This window comes from Marmota monax, unplaced genomic scaffold (genome assembly GCF_021218885.2).
Source record: "Marmota monax isolate L192 unplaced genomic scaffold, Marmota_monax_Labrador192_F-V1.1 WCK01_AAM20220418_F8-fsc00008, whole genome shotgun sequence".
In the NCBI taxonomy this organism is placed as follows: domain Eukaryota; kingdom Metazoa; phylum Chordata; class Mammalia; order Rodentia; family Sciuridae; genus Marmota; species Marmota monax.
The window spans coordinates 9261382-9285834 of record NW_026694432.1 but is presented as its reverse complement, the minus strand read 5'-3'; the positions used below and the strand labels follow the sequence as shown (position 1 = coordinate 9285834).

General features: G+C 41.7%; 1 protein-coding gene across 8 annotated transcripts in view; it reads left to right on the top strand.

Moving 5' to 3' along the window:
* Nfyc (nuclear transcription factor Y subunit gamma) overlaps nucleotides 1-23891 on the top strand; it is a 62175-nt gene extending 38284 nt beyond the window's left edge. For 7 of the 8 annotated variants that reach the window (XM_046468593.2, XM_046468591.2, XM_046468594.2 and 4 more), the window contains 8 exons: nucleotides 3401-3472; nucleotides 5281-5394; nucleotides 8686-8781; nucleotides 13581-13754; nucleotides 15479-15637; nucleotides 19177-19284; nucleotides 21686-21745; nucleotides 22679-23891. In XM_046468593.2, the coding sequence (XP_046324549.1) occupies nucleotides 3401-3472; nucleotides 5281-5394; nucleotides 8686-8781; nucleotides 13581-13754; nucleotides 15479-15637; nucleotides 19177-19284; nucleotides 21686-21745; nucleotides 22679-23110 (1215 nt within the window). In that variant the 3' untranslated portion in view covers nucleotides 23111-23891. The remainder of the gene's footprint in view (nucleotides 1-3400; nucleotides 3473-5280; nucleotides 5395-8685; nucleotides 8782-13580; nucleotides 13755-15478; nucleotides 15638-19176; nucleotides 19285-21685; nucleotides 21746-22678) is intronic. The other variant, XM_046468596.2, reaches the window with a different exon arrangement.
* Nucleotides 23892-24453: the final 562 nt, after the last annotated feature.

Here is a 24453-nt window from a genome sequence, read left to right as displayed (position 1 = left end):
GTCTCAGGGAGAACCCAGGCATCTTTCAAAAGATTCCCAGGTGATTACAATGTTTAGTCAAAGTTAAGAATCACTGCTATCAAGAGGATTAGAATATTGACTCTCTGAAGTGCCTGACTGCATAGACCTAGATAGAAGAAATTTGAAACTCTGGATTTTTAAGTACAGCCCAAGAACCATTGACTTTTCTTGGCTCCTACCTCTGATTGAGTGAATTCAAGCATCTTGAAACTTGTCAATTTCAAATTCTTTGTTGTCAGGAGCATAAGAATGTTCTGAGAGAGAATCTGCTCCTTCACCTTACTGATATCACTCCTAAAAGTAGGGGGGAAAAGAAAAGTCAATGCATGTCAGTTGCTCTTCCATTTGAATCAGCATCCAGAGTATGAGTTAAGAGATAGTCACATTAGTTGTAGGTTCACCAGTGACATGGGCAGCATTGAATTGAAGCCAATTTAGTGGCCCTCAGTCTAACAGTAATGGAGGGGCTCCCCTCATCACAAGCTTCTTGTGAATCCTTACATGTGACTGGAAAGCTGGGATAGGATTATAGAGAACTGTGATGTTGCTGGCAGTAATGATCCAACCCCCCCACCCCCCCACCCCGTACACATCACCACACATCTCTCAAGATCCACTTTTCTCACACTGACCCTTGGGATTTTAGGGTTTGGGGATAATGAAAAAGTAGTTTATTTAGCTGGGCACAGTGGTGCATGCCTTTAATAATCTCAGTGACTTGGGAGGCTGAGGCAGGAGAATCAAAAGTTTGAAGTTAATTCAGCAACTTAGCAAGGCCCTAAACAGTTTATCGAGATCTGTCTCAAAATTAAAAAATGAAAAGGACTGAGAATGTAGCTCAGTGGTGAAGCACCACTGGTTCAATCCGTGGAACCAAAATCATCATCATCATCATCATCATCATCATCATCATCATGCCTGGTACCCAAATAATAATAGTAATAGTAATAATAATAACCAAAATAATAATAATAATAATAATAATTAAGAATAATAAGAAGAAATTGCTCACAAAAGAAAAGGTTCAAGCAGAGGCTTAAAGCAAAGCATTTTGTAAATTTTTTGCCTCATTTTACGTGTCCACTAGGTGGAAATGACATGATCTCTTTATCTGTGACCCTTTCTTTAGTTACTTTTGATTGAACAATAGAAATGATCATCCTTCACCTTCTTTCTGGCATTTCTGGGTAGAATCATCATCTTGTGTGATGTGGCACACAAGAAGGAAGAACAGGGATTGATTTCTATGATAAAACATTTTTTAAAAAGTGTCTTCAGAGGCTGGGCACGCTGGCGCACACCTGTAATCCCAGAGGCTCAGGAGGGTTAGGCAGGAGGATTGAGAGTTCAAAGCCAGCCTCAGCAAAAGCAAGGTGCTAAGCAACTCAGTGAGACCCTATCTCTAAATAAAATACAAAAAATAGGGCTGGGGAGGTGGCTCAGTGGTCGAGTGTCTCTAAGTTCAATCCCTGGTACCAAAAATAAATAAATAAACATATATAAAATCTCTTCAAAATCGAACTCTAATCCAGCTTCCTTTTCCTATTGTTCCGCTATGCATTCATTCGGGTCATGAGTCTCAAACTTCAGTAGTCCATGTTTTTTAAAGAGTCATAGTCTCTTTACTTCTATGCTTGCTATTCTATCTGAATAACATTCTCAGCATTTTGCAGATACAGTTCTCATATCTCCCTCCTGTGAAACATTGTCCAACATTCTTCCTCCCTCCAGCTGGTTTACATTGTAGCTGGTTATTTCCTTCTTGGTACTCCTGAGGGAATTTACATCCTCTCCACTAACAGAAGATAGGATTATAATGTTTTTGTGTGACTGTCTCTAATAAATGGCAAGCTTTTCCAAGTTGGCATAGGTTTGCATCATTCCATGGTAGTAGATATGATGCATTCACTATTAATTTGGTTTCATGAATGAGTAAATGAAAGAGGAGGAGAAAAAATAAGAATATAAAGAATATGTTCTGCCGTCTTACCATCTGGTGAAATTTTAATAAACTGGATCCCTAAGCTTCTCCTACTACAGGATTAGTTTTAGTAGAGATTTCATGGAAAATGTTGATACCTAATTTGGAAAAGGAGAAAATGAAAAATTAGTATTTGACAGAGCTGAGTGCTAGCCAAGAAGCTTGTTGGGTTTGCATAGAGAAATTAGATCTTGGTGTAATTAGATATCTTGGTGTACATTTTATCCTAATAGTTGTTCTTCCTTCTGTAATCATAAAATGGATTCTGAGAAGCCTGTTGATGTTTTTCCAGAATGCCTTTTTTTGCATATATTTGAAGTTTTCTTTTGGTCTTAAAAAAAAAAAAAGTTCACTTGTGCTTGTTAATTTCATCACAACTCAAAAGAATAGCTTCTTTTTCCATAATGTAACAATGCAGATTCCCAGGTGATCATGTTGGGTTTGATGAGTCACATTTCAGATCACTTACAGAATCAATCATTTGACACCTAATCCCAGCAGAGATTTTGCTTATTTTATTCTAGGCCTTTGGACCTTTCTCTTCAATCCAGCTCTGAAACTCAAAATTTATTTTTATTTCTAGAATTGCATCTATCATTGGATATATATTTAAACACCAGTAGTTTTAAAATAAAACAACAACAAAAAGAACTTAAATTGTACCTAATTGAATAGTGCTGGTCAAAAAGCTCTTTTCTTAAATTTCGGCAGTGAAATTGTGTGTGTCCCCCATCTCCAGGGATGTTTATTAAGAAAAATCAGCGTGGTTGCTAAGAGGCAGTTGGTAAATTTACCCTCACACTTTTTCCATAACTTTCCACCCACACCCTGAAATAAATTTTAGAGACAAAGTCTCCTTTGCTGCTATGATGAGAAAGGAGCCTCTTTTTAATTTTGTTAATGCAGAGGTCAGAAAGGGCCAGTATTGTACTAGCTGAAAAGAACCATGGATCACTGTGGTCAGGTGTTTCTGGCTTTGGCCCTTTCCCTTATAGTCCCTGAACAGAAGGAAGAATTGACAGTTTAGAGGAATGCTCCCTGAGGCACGTATAGCAGACCAGTAAACTTTCTTGGGAAAAAAAGGCATTTATAATGTACCTTTGTATTGCACTGAGATATAGAACCTGATATTGGTTGGGGCTGCCTTTTATATGGGCACTGTTAAAGGCCATTATAAGTTTTCCCTCAAACCCTGTAATTGTTTGAAGTTCTGTGTGGGTTAAATAAAGAAGATTTTTTTTTCTGTAGTTTGTACTTTTTTCATTTCATTTGTCCCTCTCCCCTGCCATATTTTCTGAAGGAAGAGTCTAAACTAGTCAGTATTTGCTACTTCCTAAGATGCTCTGCCACCTTATTGATTGTCCCCACCTCTTACATATCTCTTGTTGCTCATTTCAGAAAGATTTCCGAGTACAGGAACTCCCACTGGCTCGTATTAAGAAGATTATGAAACTGGATGAAGATGTGAAGGTGAGTTCACATTTATTTTTATTATTCATTCTGAAGCCAAAATGATGGATAGGATATTGCTCATTTCTCTAGAGCTCAGAGTTTAATTTAAAAAGGAAAATATTGTTATTGTCTGTTGCTTTTTGGTTTTATTTGGTTTCTCTCTAAAACTAAATGAACTGAAATTGAACAGTTTTAATTATTATATGCAGCTGCTCTGAAAATTGGGGATCTCTTGTTTTTTTAGAGTATTGAGAAGATGCTGGGTGTTTGGTTTTTATATCAGGTGGCATTGCCTAGTTCGTTTTACTGTGCAGTGTAAATGACTTGTATCATGGCCATGCAGGGTGGCACATAACTTGTAATCTCAGCTGCTTGGGAGACCAATGCAAGAGGATCTCAAATTTGAGGTCAGCCTCAGCAATGTAGTGAGACCCTGTTTGAAAATAAAAATAAAAAGGGCTCAGGATGTAGTTCAGTGGTAGAGGACCCTGGGTTCAATCCCCAGTACAGCAAAAACAAAGAACAGCATGTATTGTCAAATCAACAGGACAGTACCATCATCTTAGCATCTTTTGTTGTTGTTGTACTAGGGATTGAACCCAGGGGCACTTTACCACTGAGCTACATCCCCAGCCCTTTTAATTTTTTATTTTGAAACAGGGTCTCACCAAGTTGTTGAGGCTGGCCTTGAACTTTTGATCCTTCTACCTCAGCCTCCTGAGTCACTAAGATTAGAAGTGTGCATCACCGTGCCTGCTCATTTGGCAGCTTATTGCAGTCTCTGGCTAGTTAATCAGAGCTCTAAGAAATTTCTGATGTTGACATTGAACCTGTTCTGACCTTTTAACCTGTGAGTTTGTTTTATATGAGTGAATATTTGTGAGAAGGTTTCCTTAAGACTGGCCATTTCTATATTCCTATGAGGCCACCTCCCATTACAACTTTTAGGGAAAGAACAGCTCTGCCTCTACCTCATTACCACTTGGAATTAATGGTCTCTTGCATTTAAACAGAAAGCTAACAGTCCGTAGCAATTTCCCCTTTTATTAGAGTTCTTCTTCCTCACAGCAACCTTGTGAGATTTGACAGGATAAGAATGTTTCATTCCATTTTACAGATATTAAAGTAGACACAAAGCTGAAGTAATTTGCCCAGCATGATAGAGCCAAGATTCCAGTTCTCATCTCCTGCTTCTTTAACTCTGGAGCTCTTTGTGTGACTCTTCCCTGCGCAGAACACTCCACCAGGAATTTAGAGACTTGTTTAATTAAACTTGAACTTGGAAGACAGACACATTGAGGCACCTTCATTGCTTGAGCTCTTACTACATACCAAGCCCTGTGCTAGGTACATATATCATCTCATTTGATTCTCATAATAACACTGGAAGGTTATTCTCTTTTTCATTTTGAGAAAAACAAAGCCCAGAAACATGAGAAGTCTGAGATTTTACCTATAACCATTGGCTCTTGAGTTTATTATCTTTCCCCACATTGTCTCTCCTTAGATTAGAACCTAAATCCTACCACTTACTGACTCTGTGGCTATGGTCAAGTCTCTTCCCATTCCCTAACCCCTTATTTCTTTGAAGAGCTATTAAGAAGGTAAGAAAGCACCTTGCTTAGGGCCTATAAGTATTCTTCGTCCCTCTTCCCTTCTCCCTGTTACCTGCTTTGTTCCTATTCATGGATTTATTTTACCTTAGAATCTTCTGAGGCTACCACCTACTTATTTTTTTTAACTCTTACCTCATGTAAGCCATGAGGCAAGAGAATGGTTTAAATGATTTGCTGATGATTGACAGGGAGGGCCTACGTCTGTTGCAGATGATCAGTGCAGAAGCCCCTGTGCTCTTTGCCAAGGCAGCCCAGATTTTTATCACAGAACTGACTCTTCGAGCCTGGATCCATACAGAGGATAACAAGCGCCGCACCCTTCAGGTAATATAGCAGGCTTACATTGGGAAAAAAAGCTGCCTTTGCCTACTTCTCTTGCATGGCTTTGGACCAAAAATTGTTCTTCTTTGGCCTTGTCAGGCATCTTCCTCTGCACTGGGACCCAGGCATACCTTACAGCTATGGTGATACTGTTTCCTTACCAAGATTCTTAATTTCCGAATCTTGCATGATTTTCACAGCTATTGACTGAACTCTTCACTTGGTGAGCCCTCATCTAAACAGAGGCTCAAGTTATAGGATATTTATCTGTTTCCAGATGTAAAAAACTTTTGATTGAGAGCATTGAGAGATTCCAGGAAGGGACAATCTCAGGAAGAATTCGTAGTCTCACTGACTTCATTAGCTTTTTTTGTTCCTTGTCTGTCTTCCTGGAAATCCTTTTGTTTTCGTTTTATTTTTCTTTTAATACAGTAGTCAGCATTCTTATGGTATGTAAAACCCTTGGTGATTGGCTCTGTAAACCCTCTCTTATAATCCAGGTCCCAATTCTGGGAGAAAAAGTTTCCCAAATATAAGAGGAAGGGTTTAACAGATACAAAACTGTGACAGTATTTTAATAATAATGCCAAGAAAGCAAAGTCTATTTTTTCTTCATTTCCCTTTGACTACCAAATTGAAAATACGTGTGTTTGTTTATTTATTCTACAAATTATGGGTGTTTACTGAACACCCATCATGTGCCAGGCACTGTGTAGGCTATGAAGATTAACAGTACACAAAATAGACAAATTTCTACCATGTGAATCCTACATTCTAGTGCAGCCAGATATTGTGGCATAGAGTTAAGATTTGTTTACTTTATGAAAAATTTAAAGCAAAAGAACAACATAGGGGAAATATATTGAACTCTGATGCATGTGAAAATTGCAAAACAACAACCACAAAAAATTGCCCTGAAAAAAGTCTGGATCTAGAGGGATGCTATAAAAGCTACTACTTTCAAGGTCAGTTCTGATTAATGTGCAAAACCCTCAATTCCTTTGAAAAAGAAGATAGCCAAATGACCAATAAGCCTATGAAAAGATGGTGCAACATGATTAATAGTAGGGTATATACAAATTAAAATCACAATAAGATGCTAGTTTATACCCATCTGAATGAAAATAAAAAAATAAAATAAAAAAGATTGACAGTACCAAGTATTGGTGAAGTGTGATATCTGAAACTTACATGTTGCTGATCAGAATGTAAAGTGATATAATCACTTTGAAAAAACTATTTAGCACGTCCGACAAACCTATCTCTACTCTGACTACCATTCTACTCATATGTGGACATTCCTGTGTAGAAATATTTATAACAATCATTTATACTAGCCCAAAACTGGAAGCAACTTGGGTATCCATTAGTTTTTGTATTATTAATAAATTCTAATATATCCACAAAAGGAATTACTATTCAGCAATAAAAAGAAATAAAACTTTATTCCATGTAGCAAGGATGAATCTCAAAAACATGTTAAGCAAAAGAAATCAGGAATAATTTATACTTGTAGAAATCAGAGTTGTGGTTGCCTCGGGTTTAGGGGCTATAGGGAAAAGGTGATTGGCTGAAAAAGATTAGAAGGGAACTTTCTATATTTTTGTCTGTATTGTCTACCTGGGTTTACATTTCTGTATTTTATTGAAGATGAGTAGTAATGAATGTTGTTATTAAAAAAAGATAAAATATGGGAAGCTGGGCATGGTGGCACATGCTTATAATTCTAGCAATTTGGAAGGCTGAGACAGGAGGATTACAAGTTCTAGACCAGCCTCCACAAATTAGTGAGGCCCTCAAAAACTTAGTGAGACCCTGTCTCAAAATAAAAATGACTGAGAATACAGCTCAGTGGTATAACTCGCCTAGGTTCAATCCTCAGTACCATTCCTCCCCCCTAAAAAAGGGGCAAAATTTAAATTTTAGAAAGATAAATTTAGATATATCTGTTTTCAAAAAACTCCAGACCATTTTGGTGTATGTTTAGAGGTGATTATTGTCTCCTTTACCCCCTTTATTCCATCCATAGAGGAGCCATTTAGATAGTTTGAGTAGGTATCATCATCAAGAATGTGACACTACAGTGTACTTACCTTAAATGAGTCCTGGTAGTCTTTAAGATATGCCCTACTTCATTTGGGAGGTTTTATTATCAAGCTGGTTGTTGGCCAGGAGAGTGCACTGGAGTTTTGCATTTCAGTGGCTTGGGGCCATCATAGATACCAGAGAAGGAAAAACCAGAAAATTTCCATCCCCTATTTGTCTGATGAGTCACCTTGCTTAAGGTGTGGTTTGTAAGAAGTTGCTACGGATTTCTGTTAGTGTGTTGATATTTTAATATGAAGAATTTCAAACATAAGCAAAGTTTACAGTGAACATCTGTTTATTTACCAGAAGATTCATTTTACTCTACTTGTTTTATCCCCATATCTAAACTATACATCCATCAAGTCATCTATTTTTAGGAAACTTTTTAAATTGACTTTCCCCTAAATACTTCAGTTTCATTAGAGCTCAGTGTTTTTTCTCATTGCTTTTCTTTTGCTTTAAATGTCTCAGTAAACAAATCTTATATACATAAAATGTGTTGGGTTTCAATAAAAATTTTCTAATTTTATTATTTAAAGGAAGGGAGTGTCATGCTTGGAGAGGAAACCTTATCAGAACAAACCTTGGTTTTGTATTTTTAGTCCAGTAACTCCTGTGTTCTCTTCCTATGCTGCTACTATTGTAGTGATTTCAGCCTTCAATATTCATGTTACAGTAAACCAGATTCAAACCAAGAATTTATCACTGCAGCTTAGAAGTCCACAATAAAAATCATAGTTTTAGAGGGTCCAGCATACATAGATCTAGTGATAAGATTATAACTACTTGTGAACCAAAGACAAAATATTACTTAGGGCCTAAAAATGATTGAATAATAAGCTGACCTTGATAACCACAGAATAATCAAAGACTTTCTGGTTAAGATTGCTGGATTTGTCTATGGTTAGCTGGAGGATATTTTGATAGTTGCATGTAGGGCCCTAGGATGAGATAAAGCAGGAAGACTAGCGATTGGAGGTAGACATACCCATTTTAGAGCATAAGCTAGGTGTATCTCTTTCTTTTTTGATTTCTGTCTTAACAAGTCTGATGATTTGAAGTTCTTAAGTTTGACTGTGCTTATTTCAGTTATAGATGTGGCCAGGGATATTTAGTTTGACTTAAAAGTCATCTATCTTAATTGGAGGTTAAGATGAACTAATTTATCCCCAGGCCAAGTTTTCACTTTGCTTTTCTTTGTTACAGAGGAATGATATCGCCATGGCAATTACAAAATTTGATCAGTTTGACTTTCTCATCGATATTGTTCCAAGAGATGAACTGAAACCTCCAAAGCGTCAGGTGAGCTGGGGAAGGTGTAGCTATGCTGCTGACTACAGAGCCTTGCCATACTGCTGTCAGACATGCCTCTTCTCTTTGCACAAGGCATTTGCTCTTCCTTTTGTTCTTCTTCTTTAGTCTAGATCCATCCTTAACATCTTTGCTACTCATTTATAGATACTTTTAACTCAGTACCTCTGAAGTAGTATTTCGGTGAAAATAGATGAAATTAAATTCAATGAAAAATAAAGATGTTAGTTACAAACAGTAGACTGAAGTGCATTTCAAGGTACCCTGACGAAGTCTTATCAGAATTCTTAATCTGAGATGGGAGAATATTCCCAGCAAGTTAATTTCAGATTTTCAGAAACTGCTTCTGTATGTAAACAGTATTTGGGACAGGTGGGTTTTCTTTTCTCTTACTCTATATTGTGGCTCTTCGTAGTATCCTGGCTGCACATTAGAACACATTTTGGCGTTTAAGAAATACCATTGCCCAGGTTTTACCCCCATAGGCTGAATTAGAATCTGTGATGCTGGCACCCAGGCATAGTACCTTTTAAAGCTTTCCAGGTGATTTTTAATGTGCAACCAGATTTGAGCACCACTACTGTACGAATGTGTCTGCCCGCCCCTTTCTTCTGTCTGCCCCTTTCCAAAGGTCATACCAGTTTTTTTTTTTTTTTTTCAAAGCACTTGGGTGCATGTAGCTCTTAATTGCAGTTGTAATAGACCCCTGTTCTGTGAGACTCATTGTTCTAGGCACACAGTTTGCATGACTCATTAAGTATAATAGAAATGTTTGGGAAATAGTGGCCGAGTCTTAGGAACAAAGCTATACCTTGTTCTACTGGCTTTGTTTTGTTAATAAATTTTAAAGGTTTTTAATGAGTTATTTCATAGAAATAATAAAACAACTGTTTCTATTATCCTTAGAAGCAGTTGTTTGGTGACAGCCACTCTCCCTGTGTTGGCCTATGGGCATTCAAAGTGTAGGACAAGTGGGCATCCTAGTCAGCCTTAATTCTGACTTTGCACAGGGACCTTTGGGTTAGCAAGCCCTGTGTTGCTTCCTTACTGGAGCAGAGTGTGCTTCACTGCGACTGTTTTTTTCTGGGCAGTCTTTGCTACTGTAAACATCCTTGACTGGAAGCTGTAAGTTGTTCAGAGGAGCTTTCAGTCGGATGTTTACAGCGGCAGGCTGCCACGGTCGTCTCCAGCTGCGCATCGGGAGACATTGCAGGTTTGTGCCCCCAGACTTGATTCCTCCTCTTGGGGTGCTTCCCTACTCTCTGAGAAGTCACTATAAGGACTCAGATCACTTCTCTTCCTTAGATCAAACAGTACATACACCTGCTTTCCTTGTCGGAATTTTTTCTTCCGTGTCCATCCTAAGCCCCCTTTAAAAACAAGGTGGTGAGCTTGCTGATGAAATTAAACTTTGCTCACTCTCATTGTGCTAACTCCTTGTTCTTTGTGGGCTGCCTGCTGAATGAACTGGCTGGATAAAAGGGTCTTGTCCTATCCCTTCCTCCAAAGTGCTTCTGGTTCTCTCAGGGTGTCAGAATGCTCTGATCTCTCCTTTAAAAGTGTCTAGCTGAAACAGCTCCTTGCTCCCTAGATTTAGTTCTTTGTAGGTGTTTGAGCTATTGATTGGCATCCTATTTGGGACAGCTGCTGCCTGGCCTTTGAAAGGTTGAGGTTGCTGAAAGCTGGCCTGAAATTCCAAGATAGCATTTTTAATCCTCTATGGACATGAAGTTTTCCCAAGCTCCAAATTGTCTGGCACCTCCTGAAGTCCTTTAAAAACGCCTACTCTCCAAAACTCACCCTTTCTGAAGGAGGCAGCAGTTCACTCTTGCTATAAGCAAATGTACTTTTTTCCTAGTTTGGGACTGGCTGCACAACACTGTAGTGATGGCCTTAAGATGTGATACTGCTCATTCTCTGGCATTATTTGTCAGTCTTAGCTTCTGAATAGATTCCAAGAACAACCCCTCTAGTTGAAATAGCCACTGCCAAAGTTGAGCAAGTTCCCTATTCTGGATTGATCCAATCATTCAGGGATTGTATTAGCACTAGTCAGAATATTGAATTGTGGAACTAAGGCCTGTTTCTTCTCAGAGATGCTTAGGAGTCTCACCTTTTTTATAGTGAAGCAAGTAAAGACTGAAAATAGAAAGTAATTCAGGCCTGACTTCTGCCCCACTAAGCTATGGGTTGAAAGTTCCTCCCTTTTGAAATGTCATTATCTTTTTACCCATTTCTTTAAATCAAGCATAATCATTCTCTTGCTAGCTTATCTCCATTGGCAGAATAATGAGTCTTCATAATGCAAAAGAACCTTATGTATGCTTCCTTCCATCCCAGTGATTTGAGAACAGTCATGCCTTGTCCTGACAACACAAACCTAAGTGCCTCTGCTTGATAACTCATTTCAATGTCCTAGCTTAGTTCATTAACCATCCTAGAGGATGAGTAGGAAGCATAGGAGAGACTCTTTACCTGTTCAAATAGGTTTTCACAAAGGGCATTTTGGCTTCTGGGAGGGATACTTAAAGAGCTTGCTTTTGGGGGAAAAAGACCATATTTAGTGTTAAATCATCTGTAATCAGGGACAGCTGAAGAGAGTCATAGGTCAGGGCTAGGAAGTGCCAGTGTCTCTGTGTTGCCTGATTTCCTACAAGCTGGTTCTGGGGCTCTTAGTCCTCTATACCTTCTCATCACCCAAGAACTTTTCAAAGTTAGGTCTAGACTTCAGTAATTTGTGTTTTTTTTGTAAAATAGGAAGGGAGACCTCTTTAGAAAAATAAATACATTAAACCTACCTCAGCAGCTTTGAAAAGAGCAGTTGGCCTCAGTTTCATGGCTTTAATTGGTATCAACATTTTATCTGTGCCACAGCCAAAACCTAATTGCCAGGCTAACCTTTGTTTATAATGGTGAGAAGTCAAGAGTTGGAATGGATCTGGTATTGTCACTGTCAAGTTTTTCTGGAAATCGAAACCTAGATGAAAATAAAAGGAGATCTCCTTTATTTTCTCCCTCAGTATGATTATGTGAGGGTTAAAACTGTGTGGGTCTAAAACAGAATATATTAACTTAGAAGGTCAGTTTATGTTTAAGGACTTGCTTATGCACCCATAATGTTACAGGTTTCTCCCTAGCCTAGGTGGATGACTATCAGAGAATCTATTATCCAGAGCCCCAAGTTTCTTAAAGGCTGGATATCAGCAGTCCTAATTCCATTATCTGGGTCCCCAGGTATTAGGAAAGCAAAACAATACCCACCTCTATAATACAGGGTATGCCAGCTTTCTCCACACACTATGGCCACAGACTCCTAAAGGTAGCAAACGAAAGCTTACAGACTTTTCTGTTGGTAACAGCTATTGGGTTCAAGAAAATCTATCATACCACCAACTTGAAAAAGTACTTTCCTGCCTCTGTTTGCTTGTCTATGTAAATGTACTCATTATTCAACCAGGACTTACTGAGCACCTACATGGGAAATGGTAGGGATAGTGGGGAGCAAGAGAGGGAGAGAGTGGGAAACAAATGTTTTCCCTTTTAGGACTTAGATTCTAGCCAACAGGCAGTTAATTTGACATACAGATACAAAAATGTGTAATACAGACAGTAACATGGAAGCATAGTTCGGGGTACCTAAATTACTGAGGGAATGGGGTCAATACTAATTTTGTAAATGTCACACTGGGGAGCTTTGAGGCATCCACAGGGTCTCTATACCTTGAAGAAGTATTTTTTCTAAAAACCTAGCAAACTTGGCTCAGAATAAGGAAATGAGTAAATTTAGCTGATATTTTTACTCAGCCAGGCCACGTGGTTGTATGTTGTTGTTGTTTTGTTGTCCCAGGCAGGCATACTATGTGTCACAGGTCACTCCGGATCAGACGCCGATCTCTGTGTGGTCAGGGGCTGACCAACCCCCGACCCTCTGGGCTGTAACCATGTCGTAGTGTGTGTAAACATCCTACACTCTCAGCTGTGAGCTCAAGTTGGCTGGGAGAAGGTTGTTTACTCCTTCTGCCATGGAAAACGTCAGCTGAAGAAGGAACAGTGTCTTCATTCTGCAAATCAAACAGGATGCGACCTCCCTAGTCAGCCAAGGCAGCACCCCAGCGGAGAGCTGTCCATCAGGCCCCCTGGGTTGCGCTTCTATGGCTAAGTACAACCAGAACCAGATATGACACTGGATAGACATGTCCTCAGTAACCACAGAACTTTCAATGTCTGTGAAAACCTGGGCACTTGCCTACTAGTGCGCTTGAATCTGACATTTGATTCTGAAATTCTAGCCCAGAAAAAGCCCTGTTTCCCTTTACCTTGCCCAGTCCCTCTTAAGCGGGTGGGAGCAAAGTAAGAAGAATGCTGTCTGGTTGGGAGATTGAGGACCAGCCTAAGTGGCAGGATGTTTAGTTAGTGTCTTCCCCAGCACTGGCAATTAGCACTGTTCTCAGATCACAGGCCTTGCCAGCACTTACTGACAAGCACTGCTGGGGTGTGATTTTTAGTTACGGTAGTTATTTGCCCGTTTGCAACTCATCACACATTGGGTGATTACTCAGTACCTCAGAAAATTGGCTGTATGTTTTGTGAAGCCTATAGAATCTGTTATTTTTAGTTTGATTTAGCACAACTGGTCTCTTCGAATTCCACTTTCCTTTGGCTTCAAATGTGGAGAGCTCAGCATTCAGGAGGCAACTGCACACAGCCTCTTTGGGGAAGAATGGAAATTCACTGTGGCGGTTGCTGAGTCGGTTCTTTTCCTCTTACCTGCCTGTCCTTCCACCCCACAGGAGGAGGTGCGCCAGTCTGTGACTCCTGCCGAGCCTGTCCAGTACTACTTCACGCTGGCTCAGCAGCCCACTGCCGTCCAAGTCCAGGGGCAGCAGCAAGGCCAGCAGACCACCAGCTCCACGACCACCATCCAGCCTGGGCAAATCATCATTGCACAGCCTCAGCAGGGCCAGGTCTGTGAACTGCTGAGGGCATCCACCCAGCAAGATGGTGCCTCATAGGTGTGGATGGGGAAAGCCCATCAAGGGCAGAGAGGCAGCCAAATCATTACAAAGCTGGATTTGCAGTCTGAAAACCTGAGCATTGCCCCAGATTCAGTGATGAAAGCAACATGTTACCCTAATCTCTCTTGACCCTGTTTTTCCTCTAGATTATATGAAGAAAATACATTGTATAAGATATTCTCCAGAATTCCTATGAACATAGAAATTTTAGAAAGAAAAAAATTTTCTCTAACATGCCCATAAAGAGCAGTATGATCTTTAGTAAAAGGGCTTTTCAGTGGACTCCATTTCTCTTTCCCTCTATATTTGTGTCAGGTAACCTTCTCTTTTTACAGTAGTAATCAGAAGATTCTTTCTCTTCCCCAAAGTACTGTTGAGAGAAGTATCATCCATTGGGAATCTTAAGAGGTTATAGAGGGCTGGAGCTATAGCTCAGTGGCAGAGTGCCTGCCTCACACGTGTGAGGCACTGGGTTCAATCCTCAGCACCACATAAAAATAAATAGAGATATTGTGTCCAACTACAATTAAAAAAAAAATTTTTTTTTAAAAAAAGAGGCTATAGAGGACATAGTTATAATCTCATGTGGACTTCTTCAGTCAGAATCAAGAACATCAAAATAGCAGTTGAAGCCCAAGACCCTTTGAGATCCAGAGATGTCTTGACATGATTTTTAATTCAGAGCAGGGAGAGGCCATGTCCAAATAGGATGGACCTGGGGATGTTAAGAGTGGGAGTCCAGTTGTAGTTTAAAGAGCTCCACTCACCTCCCACCAGAGGAACCAGATATGGTGGGCTCGTTTCTCTGGGTAATCTGTGAAAGTCACCTCAGGAGCTAAAGTTTTGAGAGTTGAACGAATGAATGACTATTTTGACAAATAGTAAATTTTTATCTCTCACAAAAGAGTTAAGTTTCATTAGAGTACAAGCCACTAAATGCAAGAGACACAAAATCTGCCACGTTATATATATTAGACAGAAATGTCTTAAATCTGAGATTGCCATTTCTAGAAAATTAAAAGCTATTGCTTTACTAAATTTTAGTAATAAGGGTAGGATCAGTTAAGAGTCAGTTCTTGACAGCATCTTGTATCCTACCAGTAGTCACCTTTTCCATGGGAAGCTATGGTGGTTGAGAGCAGTCATCTGGCTAGTATGGGCAGGAGTCCCTGTGCTTCTTGAATCGGGGAGAAAGCCATTCTGCACTAGGCCCAGCCTCAAGGATGAGCCCAGGTGCTTTATTTTCCTTTCCTTGTTTTGTATGCCTTAGAAAGAACCCGGGACCCTAACTCAGTAAAAATTTATATGGACCCCGCTTTCTATTTCATTTTGCCCTCCATATTCATCTGCTGTGGCTTGACTTTGGCCATTTCTCAGGTGAACTATCATGATTGCTTTTGATTTTTTTCTGTGCCATATGTGCCTTAACATCATTGAAGGGACTGTGACTAGTGGCCGCATTTGAAGCATGGAGGCCCAAGCAGATATTCTGTATTGTGAACCTAAAAGTCATTGTGGGTTTCTCAGCTTTAATTTCTGATAGTAGCTTTTTTAGCAGTGCCCCAGACCCAAAGGACTCTGTAGGTTGAGTGTTATTATTGGTGTTAAAATGAGTTTAGTCATTAATGGAGACCCGTGGTCATTCTAAACTTTGTTTTGACTCTTCCTTTTAGACCACACCAGTGACAATGCAAGTTGGAGAAGGTCAGCAGGTACAGATTGTCCAGGCGCAACCTCAGGGTCAAGCCCAGCAGGCTCAGAGTGGCACTGGTCAGACCATGCAGGTGATGCAGCAGATCATCACTAACACAGGAGAGATCCAGCAGATCCCGGTAAGCCTGCCCCTAGATTGCATGGCTCTGTTCTCAGCTTATGATGGGAAATACTTCAAGATTTTATGTATCATATACTTGAAATTTTGGGTATGTGCTTTTGTTGTTGTTGTTTTTATACTGAGGACTTTACCCAGGGTTGCTTTACTACTGAACTATATTCCCAGTCTTTTTTATTTTCTGAGACAGGGTCTTGCTAAGTTGCTGAGGATCTTGCTAAATTACTAAGGCTGGCTCAATCCTGTAATTCTCCTGCCTCAGCCTCCCAAGTTGCTGGGATTACAGGTATAAGCCACAGCACCTAGCTGTGCTTTGTTTTTAACCTGTTTCCATTATACCCTGTGCCCCCACCCCAGTGTGCTTCACTGTGTTTACTTTTCATTTTGCATTAATTGATTCATGGAGTGGCTCCTCTCAATTTCTGCTCACTCCACTTATACAGGGAAATGATTATAGCTGCTACCCGATGCTAAGGCCCAAAATCCTTGTGAGACAGTCCTAACCTTTGATTAGCAGAGAATAAGAGGGAGGTGTATAGGGAAGGCCATAAATAACACTTGTTGCATATTCATGAGTCAGTTCCCAGTGGAGCCTGCAGCAAAGTATATTTTTGGCTTTCATTTAACTTACCCATTCCTTTACTGTAGGCTGTAGCTTCCTGTGTGCCTTGAGGGATTTCATAGATTTGTTGCTTTTTTACTTACATTTGTTTCTTTGTTTAAAAAAAAAAATAGGGGTGTGTGTGTGTGTGTGTGTGCGCGCGCGCTTGTGTTTATGTATATATATCATTGCTTTAACATTTGTAAACTATGTATTGGTCAATTTGCCACCAAAAACTGGAAATTGAGTGGCAGAGAGCAGTGCTTTTTAAATTTTATTTTAATAATTAACTAATTTTGTAATACTGTGTCTTGAACCCAGGGGTGCTCTGCATCAGAGCTACATCCCTAGCCTCCTTTTTATTTTGAAATAGAGCCTCACCAAGTTGCCAAGACTGACTTTGAACTTGGGTTCCCCTCCTTCAGCCTCTGGTGTAGCTGGCAGTACAGACATCAGCCTCTGTGACTGGCTTTAGTGTAGTCATTTATGAAATGTAGGCCGATAGAAACTAACTTTGACTTGGTTGGCTACCTCCTCTTTGAAAAAAGCTCAAAAAGTATCCTTAGCTTAGTTTTAGGAACTTCTTACGTTTCAGAGTAATAAACCAAGAGAAAGCTTAGGAAAGTGGTGTGTGTATGTCTGTCTCTGTCAGTCACACAAACACACATCATCAATTCCAGGTGACTGGGCTCTCTCTTCCTTTCTTCAACCAACCCCAAGACCTCGATAGTAGTAGTTAGCTTGCTTTCTTTCTCTTTCTCTCTTTCTTTCTTTCTTGCTTTCTTTCTTTTCCTTCCCTCCCCCTCCCCTTTCTTTCTTTCCCAAAATAAGGTCATTTAAGCCAAAGATGAGATCTCACTTTGCAGTAATTTTAACCCTCTGCAGCACAAAGCTTCTGCCCAGATTTGTTATAAAATCTACCACCTCATCTTCACTGATATAGACATCTTCTCAGGAACCTGCATTTCCAGACTTTTCAGGCCATTCAGCAGAGTGCTTGTAATTTAAGTCATGACTTTGGGATGGAAACTTTACTTCTCTTTTTTTTTTTTTGGTGGTACTGGGAATTGAATCCAGGGCCTTGTACATACAAGGCAAACACTCTACCAACTGAGCCTTATGCCAGGCCCCCTTTACTTCTCTTTTGAAAGCCCAAGGTTTAGGCTTATTTGCCCTGTAATTAAGTTAAAAAAAAAAAGAAGGAGAAGAAAGAAAAAGAAAACCTGTGAGGAGCATCTGACCCACCCTATCTTAGAGGACTAAGGGGCAGAGCATCACCAGGGGTTTTAACCCTAAGAAAAAACTGCCTCACTGTCTTCGAACTGCTTGGAATCATTTGGCTTACAGCTTTTGGAATTTCTGCAAAGGCCCCTTCCTAGCAAGAAAATTTAAAATCCCTGTGGCTGTCCAGACACCTGCCTCCACTTCTGGGACAAGGCTTTAGCTTTTCATAAGATTTGGTGTGAAGCTAGGCCTGGCACCAGAGATTCCCAGCAGCTCCTCTTGACATGGTCTCAGGAAAGAAATGACTGTGGGTCACAATATTCTTGTCCTATTTTCCTTTGAAACAGATTCTTTTTTTTTAAATATTTATTTTTTAGTTTTTTTAAGTGGACATAATATCTTTATTTTGTTTTTATGTGGTCCTGAGAATTAAACTCAGTGCCTCATGCATGCTAGGTGAGCGCGCTACCGCTTGAGCCACATCCCCAGCCCTAAAACAGATTCTTAATGGGTACCTCAGGCAGATAGTTCTGAAATGGTCAACCAAGCACTGTAACTACTGAGTTAGTTTTTCTGGGTGTTTGAAACTTTTGAGGCTGGAAGTTTCAGAGAACTATTTAACACTGCATGCAGTAGTACTGCTGCATCCCATCAGCTTTTGCCTCAGGGAAGTAAGATTCCTGCAGTGAAGTTAGCTTTTGGAGGCCAGAAGGAAGTGTGCTCCAGGACAAAGAGGCATGAAGGGCCCATCAGCCTGAAAAGGCTCCTTCCAAAAGCAGAGACAGACTAGGCAGCTAGGAAGGTAGTTTTGGGGCCCACAGATAGAGATAGACCAAATCTGCCTGTGCTCCCAGAAACATTTCAGCTTTGAGCCACGGGTGTGAACATCTGCTGTCCTCTGCTGAGCCTTGGTCTTCCCTTCATCCTGGCTCTAAGCGCTAATACTTTCATGGCACACTGGAGCGTTAAGAGCCTGAGTTAAAGCTTTTAGCACACAATTAAATGCAGCCTGTGGTATTATTGTATTATCTGAGATTTAATTGTAAGCATGAGAGACTCTTAAGGGCACTTTTGTAGCTTTGTTTTCCCATGATGGGGTTTTCTGTGAGAGGTTTATTGATTTTGCTTCCCCTTGGGAGGTGTTTGGCCAGAAGCTAGTGCTGAACACCCAGGATCCTCAGAGTCCCACAGACCCCCATTGATCATGGCTTTTGGGAACAGAGGTAATAAAGCAGGATAGCTTTCTCCTCACAAGATGTGTAACATGGAGTTGGGCAGTACTAGAGCTGTAACACAGGATGACAGCCATATCTTTGGGCTCCTAGCAGACAGTGGAAGTCTTCACAGTATTGGGAGGTGTGGAGATGGAGGGCAAAGAAATCCACACTTATTACAGCCATTCTGACAATGTTAGACAGATTTTAAGATTGATTGCTTATATAAATTTTGATCATATAGCCATGAGCCAGCAGTTCTCTTGCAACCATGCTGTTCTCCCATACTCGACAGGATCTACATACCTTCTTTTGTATTCTGTTACTTGTGGGGAGGGGGTGTTATCATTTTGCTTGTTTTGATCTGTTTAAAGAGACTTTTGTTTCACAGCAGCTTTCTTTGGAAGACTAGGGGGCAATACCCATCTCTGATCATGGGAAGTTTGCCTATAGAGATGGCACTCATACAAACTGGTCTATTTATCTCTGCCCCTGACCCAGGTGCAGCTGAATGCTGGTCAACTGCAGTATATCCGCTTAGCCCAGCCTGTATCAGGCACTCAAGTCGTGCAGGGACAGATCCAAACACTTGCCACCAATGCCCAACAGGTATGTACCCCAGAGATGGAGGGCTTGAGTTGGAGACTAGCAGCAGCTCTCTGGCTTCTGGCTAGAAAGGAGCCCTCAGCATACAATTCTCACTACTTTTAGGAAGACACCTCTCCCACTCCCCCAGCCCCCAAAAAAGTCTCTTCTGCCCATGGGACTGATGAGGGTAACTGGAAGATTGAATTCAAAGGGTGTCACTTACATCTTGTTCTTGAGGGGCAAAGGAATGTCGGGAAGAACAAGTCAGGAGGATACCTGAAAGAAGCCTAGTAAGTGCATGTGCAGGTCAGGCTGGAGGAAGCCTAGTCACTGGTCTGTTTCCATCTTTAAATCTGAATGGCTGTTGTGTTCTGGCACATCCTCTGCCCTCTGGAAAGCTTCTTAGAGTTTACCCCACCTCTGCATGTATCCTCAGCCAGAAGACTTACCCTCTGTCTCCTCCCTTACCCTATGATACCAAAGGCTGTTAGTCAAAGAGCCAAGGGGGCAGCCCCCCTGGCCTTGGGTTGAGGGTCGTGGGCATCATTTGCAGAGGATGGGGGACACTGTTCAAGGGGAGTCATTGTTAATGGATTCTTTGCCTCAGACCCAAAAAAAGCAGCAATCGTTTAAGAGCTGGACCTGTCTGGCCCAGTTGCATTTTTGGTGATGCATCTATTGACAGTAGTGACAGAGCTGAGTTTGTAGAGCAGGTCTCCAAAGATCTCATTTGAGAAAATGTGAGGAATGAGCCAAAGCAAGGCTTCTCAGTTCCATACAGTCTCTGGGATCATAAAAAGACCTTTTCCTTACCTACTTCCTGCACATCCATGAACCATGCGGGGCTTTTCCATGGTATTCTTGGAATTCATACTTGCATCTCAATATTGGTCACACCTTTGGGTCCCAAAATCTTATGAAATGAGAAGAGTTATTGGTTCCTTAGAGGTCAGTTTGGGATATAGAACTATAGTCAGAAAATGGGGAGAGTTGGCTAAAGAAGGGAGGATGCAAGAAGAGGGGTACCTGAGGGCAGTTAAAAATCTCCATAACAGCATGTAATTGTGATAAGCTGACATCAGTAGGTGCTCAATAAATGTTTGTTGCATGAATGCCAAGTAAATAATATGTATACGTGATTTAAAGGTAAATGAAATTTCCTTCCCAGCTGCTCTATATTGTCAGTCCTACTGGCCATAGGTCAGTTAACCTTTTTTTTATATTTAAGTTTTAGGTGGACACAATATCTTTATTTTACATTTATGTGGTGCTAAGGATCGAACCCAGTGCCTCATGAATACTAGGCAAGCACTCTACCACCGAGCCACAACCCCAGCCCCATCATAACCTTTTTATGAGGAGATTTATCCATTTGTTTCAGATTCAATTATTTATTCTGCAGAAATTTCTTTAATTTTTACACTGGCGATATAAAGAGTTCAACAGCTCTTGCTTTTGAGTAGCTTATAGATCTGAAGGAGAAGGAAAAATAGTAAGGAATTTTTATGAGGCCTTTTATCACCTGTCCCCTTTCTTGTTCTTCATAGCCCCCTGGGTAGGCTGCAGAGGTTGTTTTTGTCTGTTGTGAGAACATTCAAGAGGACCAGTCTTAACTTGCAGTTTGACTATGATGAGTCCAGGAGATGGTACACAGAGACCATTGCTCACCCTATGTTCCATAGACATACACACATGCATAGGCTCTGGTCTTCTATTTAATTTACCAAGCTGTTCCCAGTAGTGTGTGATACGGTTCCACATGCCAGTAAATTTATTTTAAAATCCCCACATAAGATTTTAAGTGCATGTGATAAATGTTTTTCTTGCTGCACCCCTTGTTTCTCCCCTCTCCTCCTTCTCTCCCTTGACTGCACATTACCTCACTCAGAAAAAGCACTTCATAGGCTTTTCATGAGGACCACCAGGGCCAAGGCCACTGCTTACCAAGGTGTTTCATATTCCACTCAGATAAATCTGGGTCATAGGTTGGTTTGGAGCCCATGTTCCAAGGATGAAAGGGACCACTCACCACTTTGCCCAAACATTTTGCCCTCACTGGCTGATAGATGGACTCTTAGGGTTTCTGCCCCATACTATAAATGTTATTCCCTCTCATGATAAAACCACAGAGCTAGGTGTTCTCCTTGAGCCTCAGACTTTAAAGTGAGGGGAGAGTTGCAAGATGTGGACATTAAGGGATAAGAGCCTGATAGTTGTGTCTTACATGCTCCATTGTTCTTCATGTACCTGTGTGGTGCCAACTCTGGATAGCTGGGTGATTGGGAGGGACTCTTGCCCTCATCAAGCATCCTTTTTATGCAGGCCTCGTTCTGGGCACACTTTGTAGGCGTTGTTCCTGATCTTCGTGGTGGTGGGCTGACATGCAGCTTATTTGCCTACTCTACCATCTTGCTTTCCACAGATCACACAGACAGAGGTCCAGCAAGGACAACAGCAGTTCAGCCAGTTTACAGATGGACAGGTAGGGTACCCAACCTGGGCAGGTCAAAGGGCAAGGAGTGGGGGGGGCGGGCGGGGGGGGCGAGTTGTGGGTGGTCTGTGGGTTTGGATGGTTAGAGTTATTGGCCTATTCTCTGTTAACAACGAGGGGACAGAAATTGTTAAAACAAGTGAAATCTTTAAATCAGGCATGTATCCTTTATATTTGTAGGCATGTGGGAGCTAGAACCACTCTTAGACACTGTATAGCCCAAATGGCCATTTTACAGAGGAATAAACTCAGCCCTAGGGATGGGAAGTGCTTTATCCAACTGTTGGTTGTAGGGTAGAATTCAATCTTCTGTTTCCCACTCTAGGACTGTTTTTGTCCTAAGTCCTTATTCTTTTTAATAGCACATATGAGTTCAGCTCATGTGACCTCTTGAGCTCTCTTGATGCCAGGATTTAGTGATTTACAAGGAAGAGCCTTCCTTTTTTCCCCTGCTCTCCCCTCACCAAGTGCTCCCAAAGACCACAGAGTACGTATGTGATAGGATGACTTGTCCAAACTTGTACTGTCCATTGGCCAAGAGAGAGAAGAGCTGGCATCAAAACTCACCACTGACTTCTGCAAGTACCAGATGCTAGACCCTTAGGCCAGGGTTCCTATGGGTAGGGGTCTTAGTTTTGGGTTTTTTCAGGGCCCTAAGAAACCAGAGACCAGTAGGTCCTAACCTTACTAGCGACTGCATGAGCATTTTTTCTAACCCTCATGGGGCTTGTCTAATTGCAGGCCACCTCCTTTGCAGGACCCATGTAAGAAATGCAGGTTCAGTGTAGCTTCAGCCTGAGCCAGGTATTCTGAGGAAAGGAGAAGCAGGGGTATCCTGCTGCCCCTTTCAGTGAGGATTGCAAAGGGGGAAATGCTGACTTCCAAGCTGCTGGTACAGTGGTCGATTGCTTGTGTTTGTCACAGAGGAACAGCGTGCAGCAAGCCCAAGGCTCTGAGCTAACGGGAGAGGCAGAGCCCAGAGAAGTGAAAGCCACAGGAAATGCAACTCCCTGCACCTCTTCCCTGCCCACCACACACACTCCCTCCCACCAGGCTGATGCCTCCTGTGTCTGCTGCTCCCTGCCCCAGCAGAGCGCCACACCTGCTCCTCCCTCTGATGCCTTGCAGTGGGTGGTGGTTGAGGTTTCTGGGGCCCCCAACCAGCTCGAGGCCCATAGGGAGCTGCATGCCCCTCTCCCGGGGGTGACCTCACTCTCTCCTCTCCACCCCTCGCAGCAGCTCTACCAGATCCAGCAAGTCACCATGCCTGCGGGCCAGGACCTCGCCCAGCCCATGTTCATCCAGTCAGCCAACCAGCCCTCGGATGGGCAGGCCCCCCAGGTGACCGGCGACTGAGGGCCTGAGCTGGCAAGGCCAAGGATACCCAACACAATTTTTGCCATACAGCCCCAGGCGATGGGCGCAGCCTCCCTCCCCAGAGGACCCTGCCGACCTCAGCGCCTCCTGCAGGCTAGGACATTGGTGCACTACACCCCACGCCTGTGGGCCGAGATTTTCCAACAAAAAGATGCAATATTTTTTATTTCCTTTTTTTTCCCACTTTTTTCCTCCAAGAAATCAATATTTCAATGTCAAGCTATGTGTCCAATGCTATGAAATGAGAATATTAAATAACATATTTATGGCATTTTCTTGAAGTGTGTGGTTGAAGAAATATTTCTCCTTTGGTTTTTCTTGTTCTGCTTCTCACCGCCACTTGTTTTAGGAGATCTTCCTAGGGGTGCAGAGGATATCCTGATTCTTGGAACAGCTGCTGTCCCAAGATTTGCCACCTTGTTCTGTGTTCAGACAGGGTCAGGTGAATGTGTGCAGCTTCTTTTCTCTCATGCTCTTCTCCCCATCCCCATCTCCATTTTCACCCGGAGCTCTATGTTTGTATCCAGAGGCCACAGGAAACATTCCTTGCATTTTGGAGATGAACTCATTCCCCACGGAGAGCAATGGTTTATTCCTACACCTTTCTCTCCTGGGAACCCAAGGAGACTAGAATTTCGTGTATGTGCTGCCCTCCTCCTTTATTTTATTTTTTTAAATGCATTAAAAAAAAATTGTGCTAGTCTCCTTTGCTGCATGGACTTCAAAACTGCATGAAATGCAATAAATCTCATTTTAGATACTTTAGAGTCAGTTTCTGTGTCTGGGGACATTAATGGGGCCACTTTGCTTGGGAAAGGTTTGTTTGCCCTTGGGTATTTGGAAAGAAGGGGCACCCTTGTGAGAAGGGGGCATATCTGAGCCAAACTGAGGTCCCCAGTTTTACAAGTGAGCTTCACCAAAACACATTTGTTGCTCAGAAAGACCTGCCCAGCTGACCTAACTGGACTGTCAAACAGAGAACTATAGCCCGCTTGGATGAGGGCTGATGGGGCATCTCTCCCAGAGAATGCTGGCTGTATCCTGCAAGCAAGGAAAAAGGATCTAGGCCCTTTGTCAGCCAGCAGCTCATAGGACTTTTATAGCCAGAGACTGGGTCTTGTCCACTGAAGCAAAGAGAATAGAAAGCACCAATAATGAGCATCTTTCTGACCCCCACCATGCCATCTTTACAATCAGAGTGGGACCAGTGGTGGTGAGAATGGCAATGAACTGGGTACTGCAAGGAAAAGCAGGTGTTCATTTGCCATGGTACCATGGGCGGCTTCCTTGATTTGGGGACTGTCTCGGGGCAAGTGGAAATG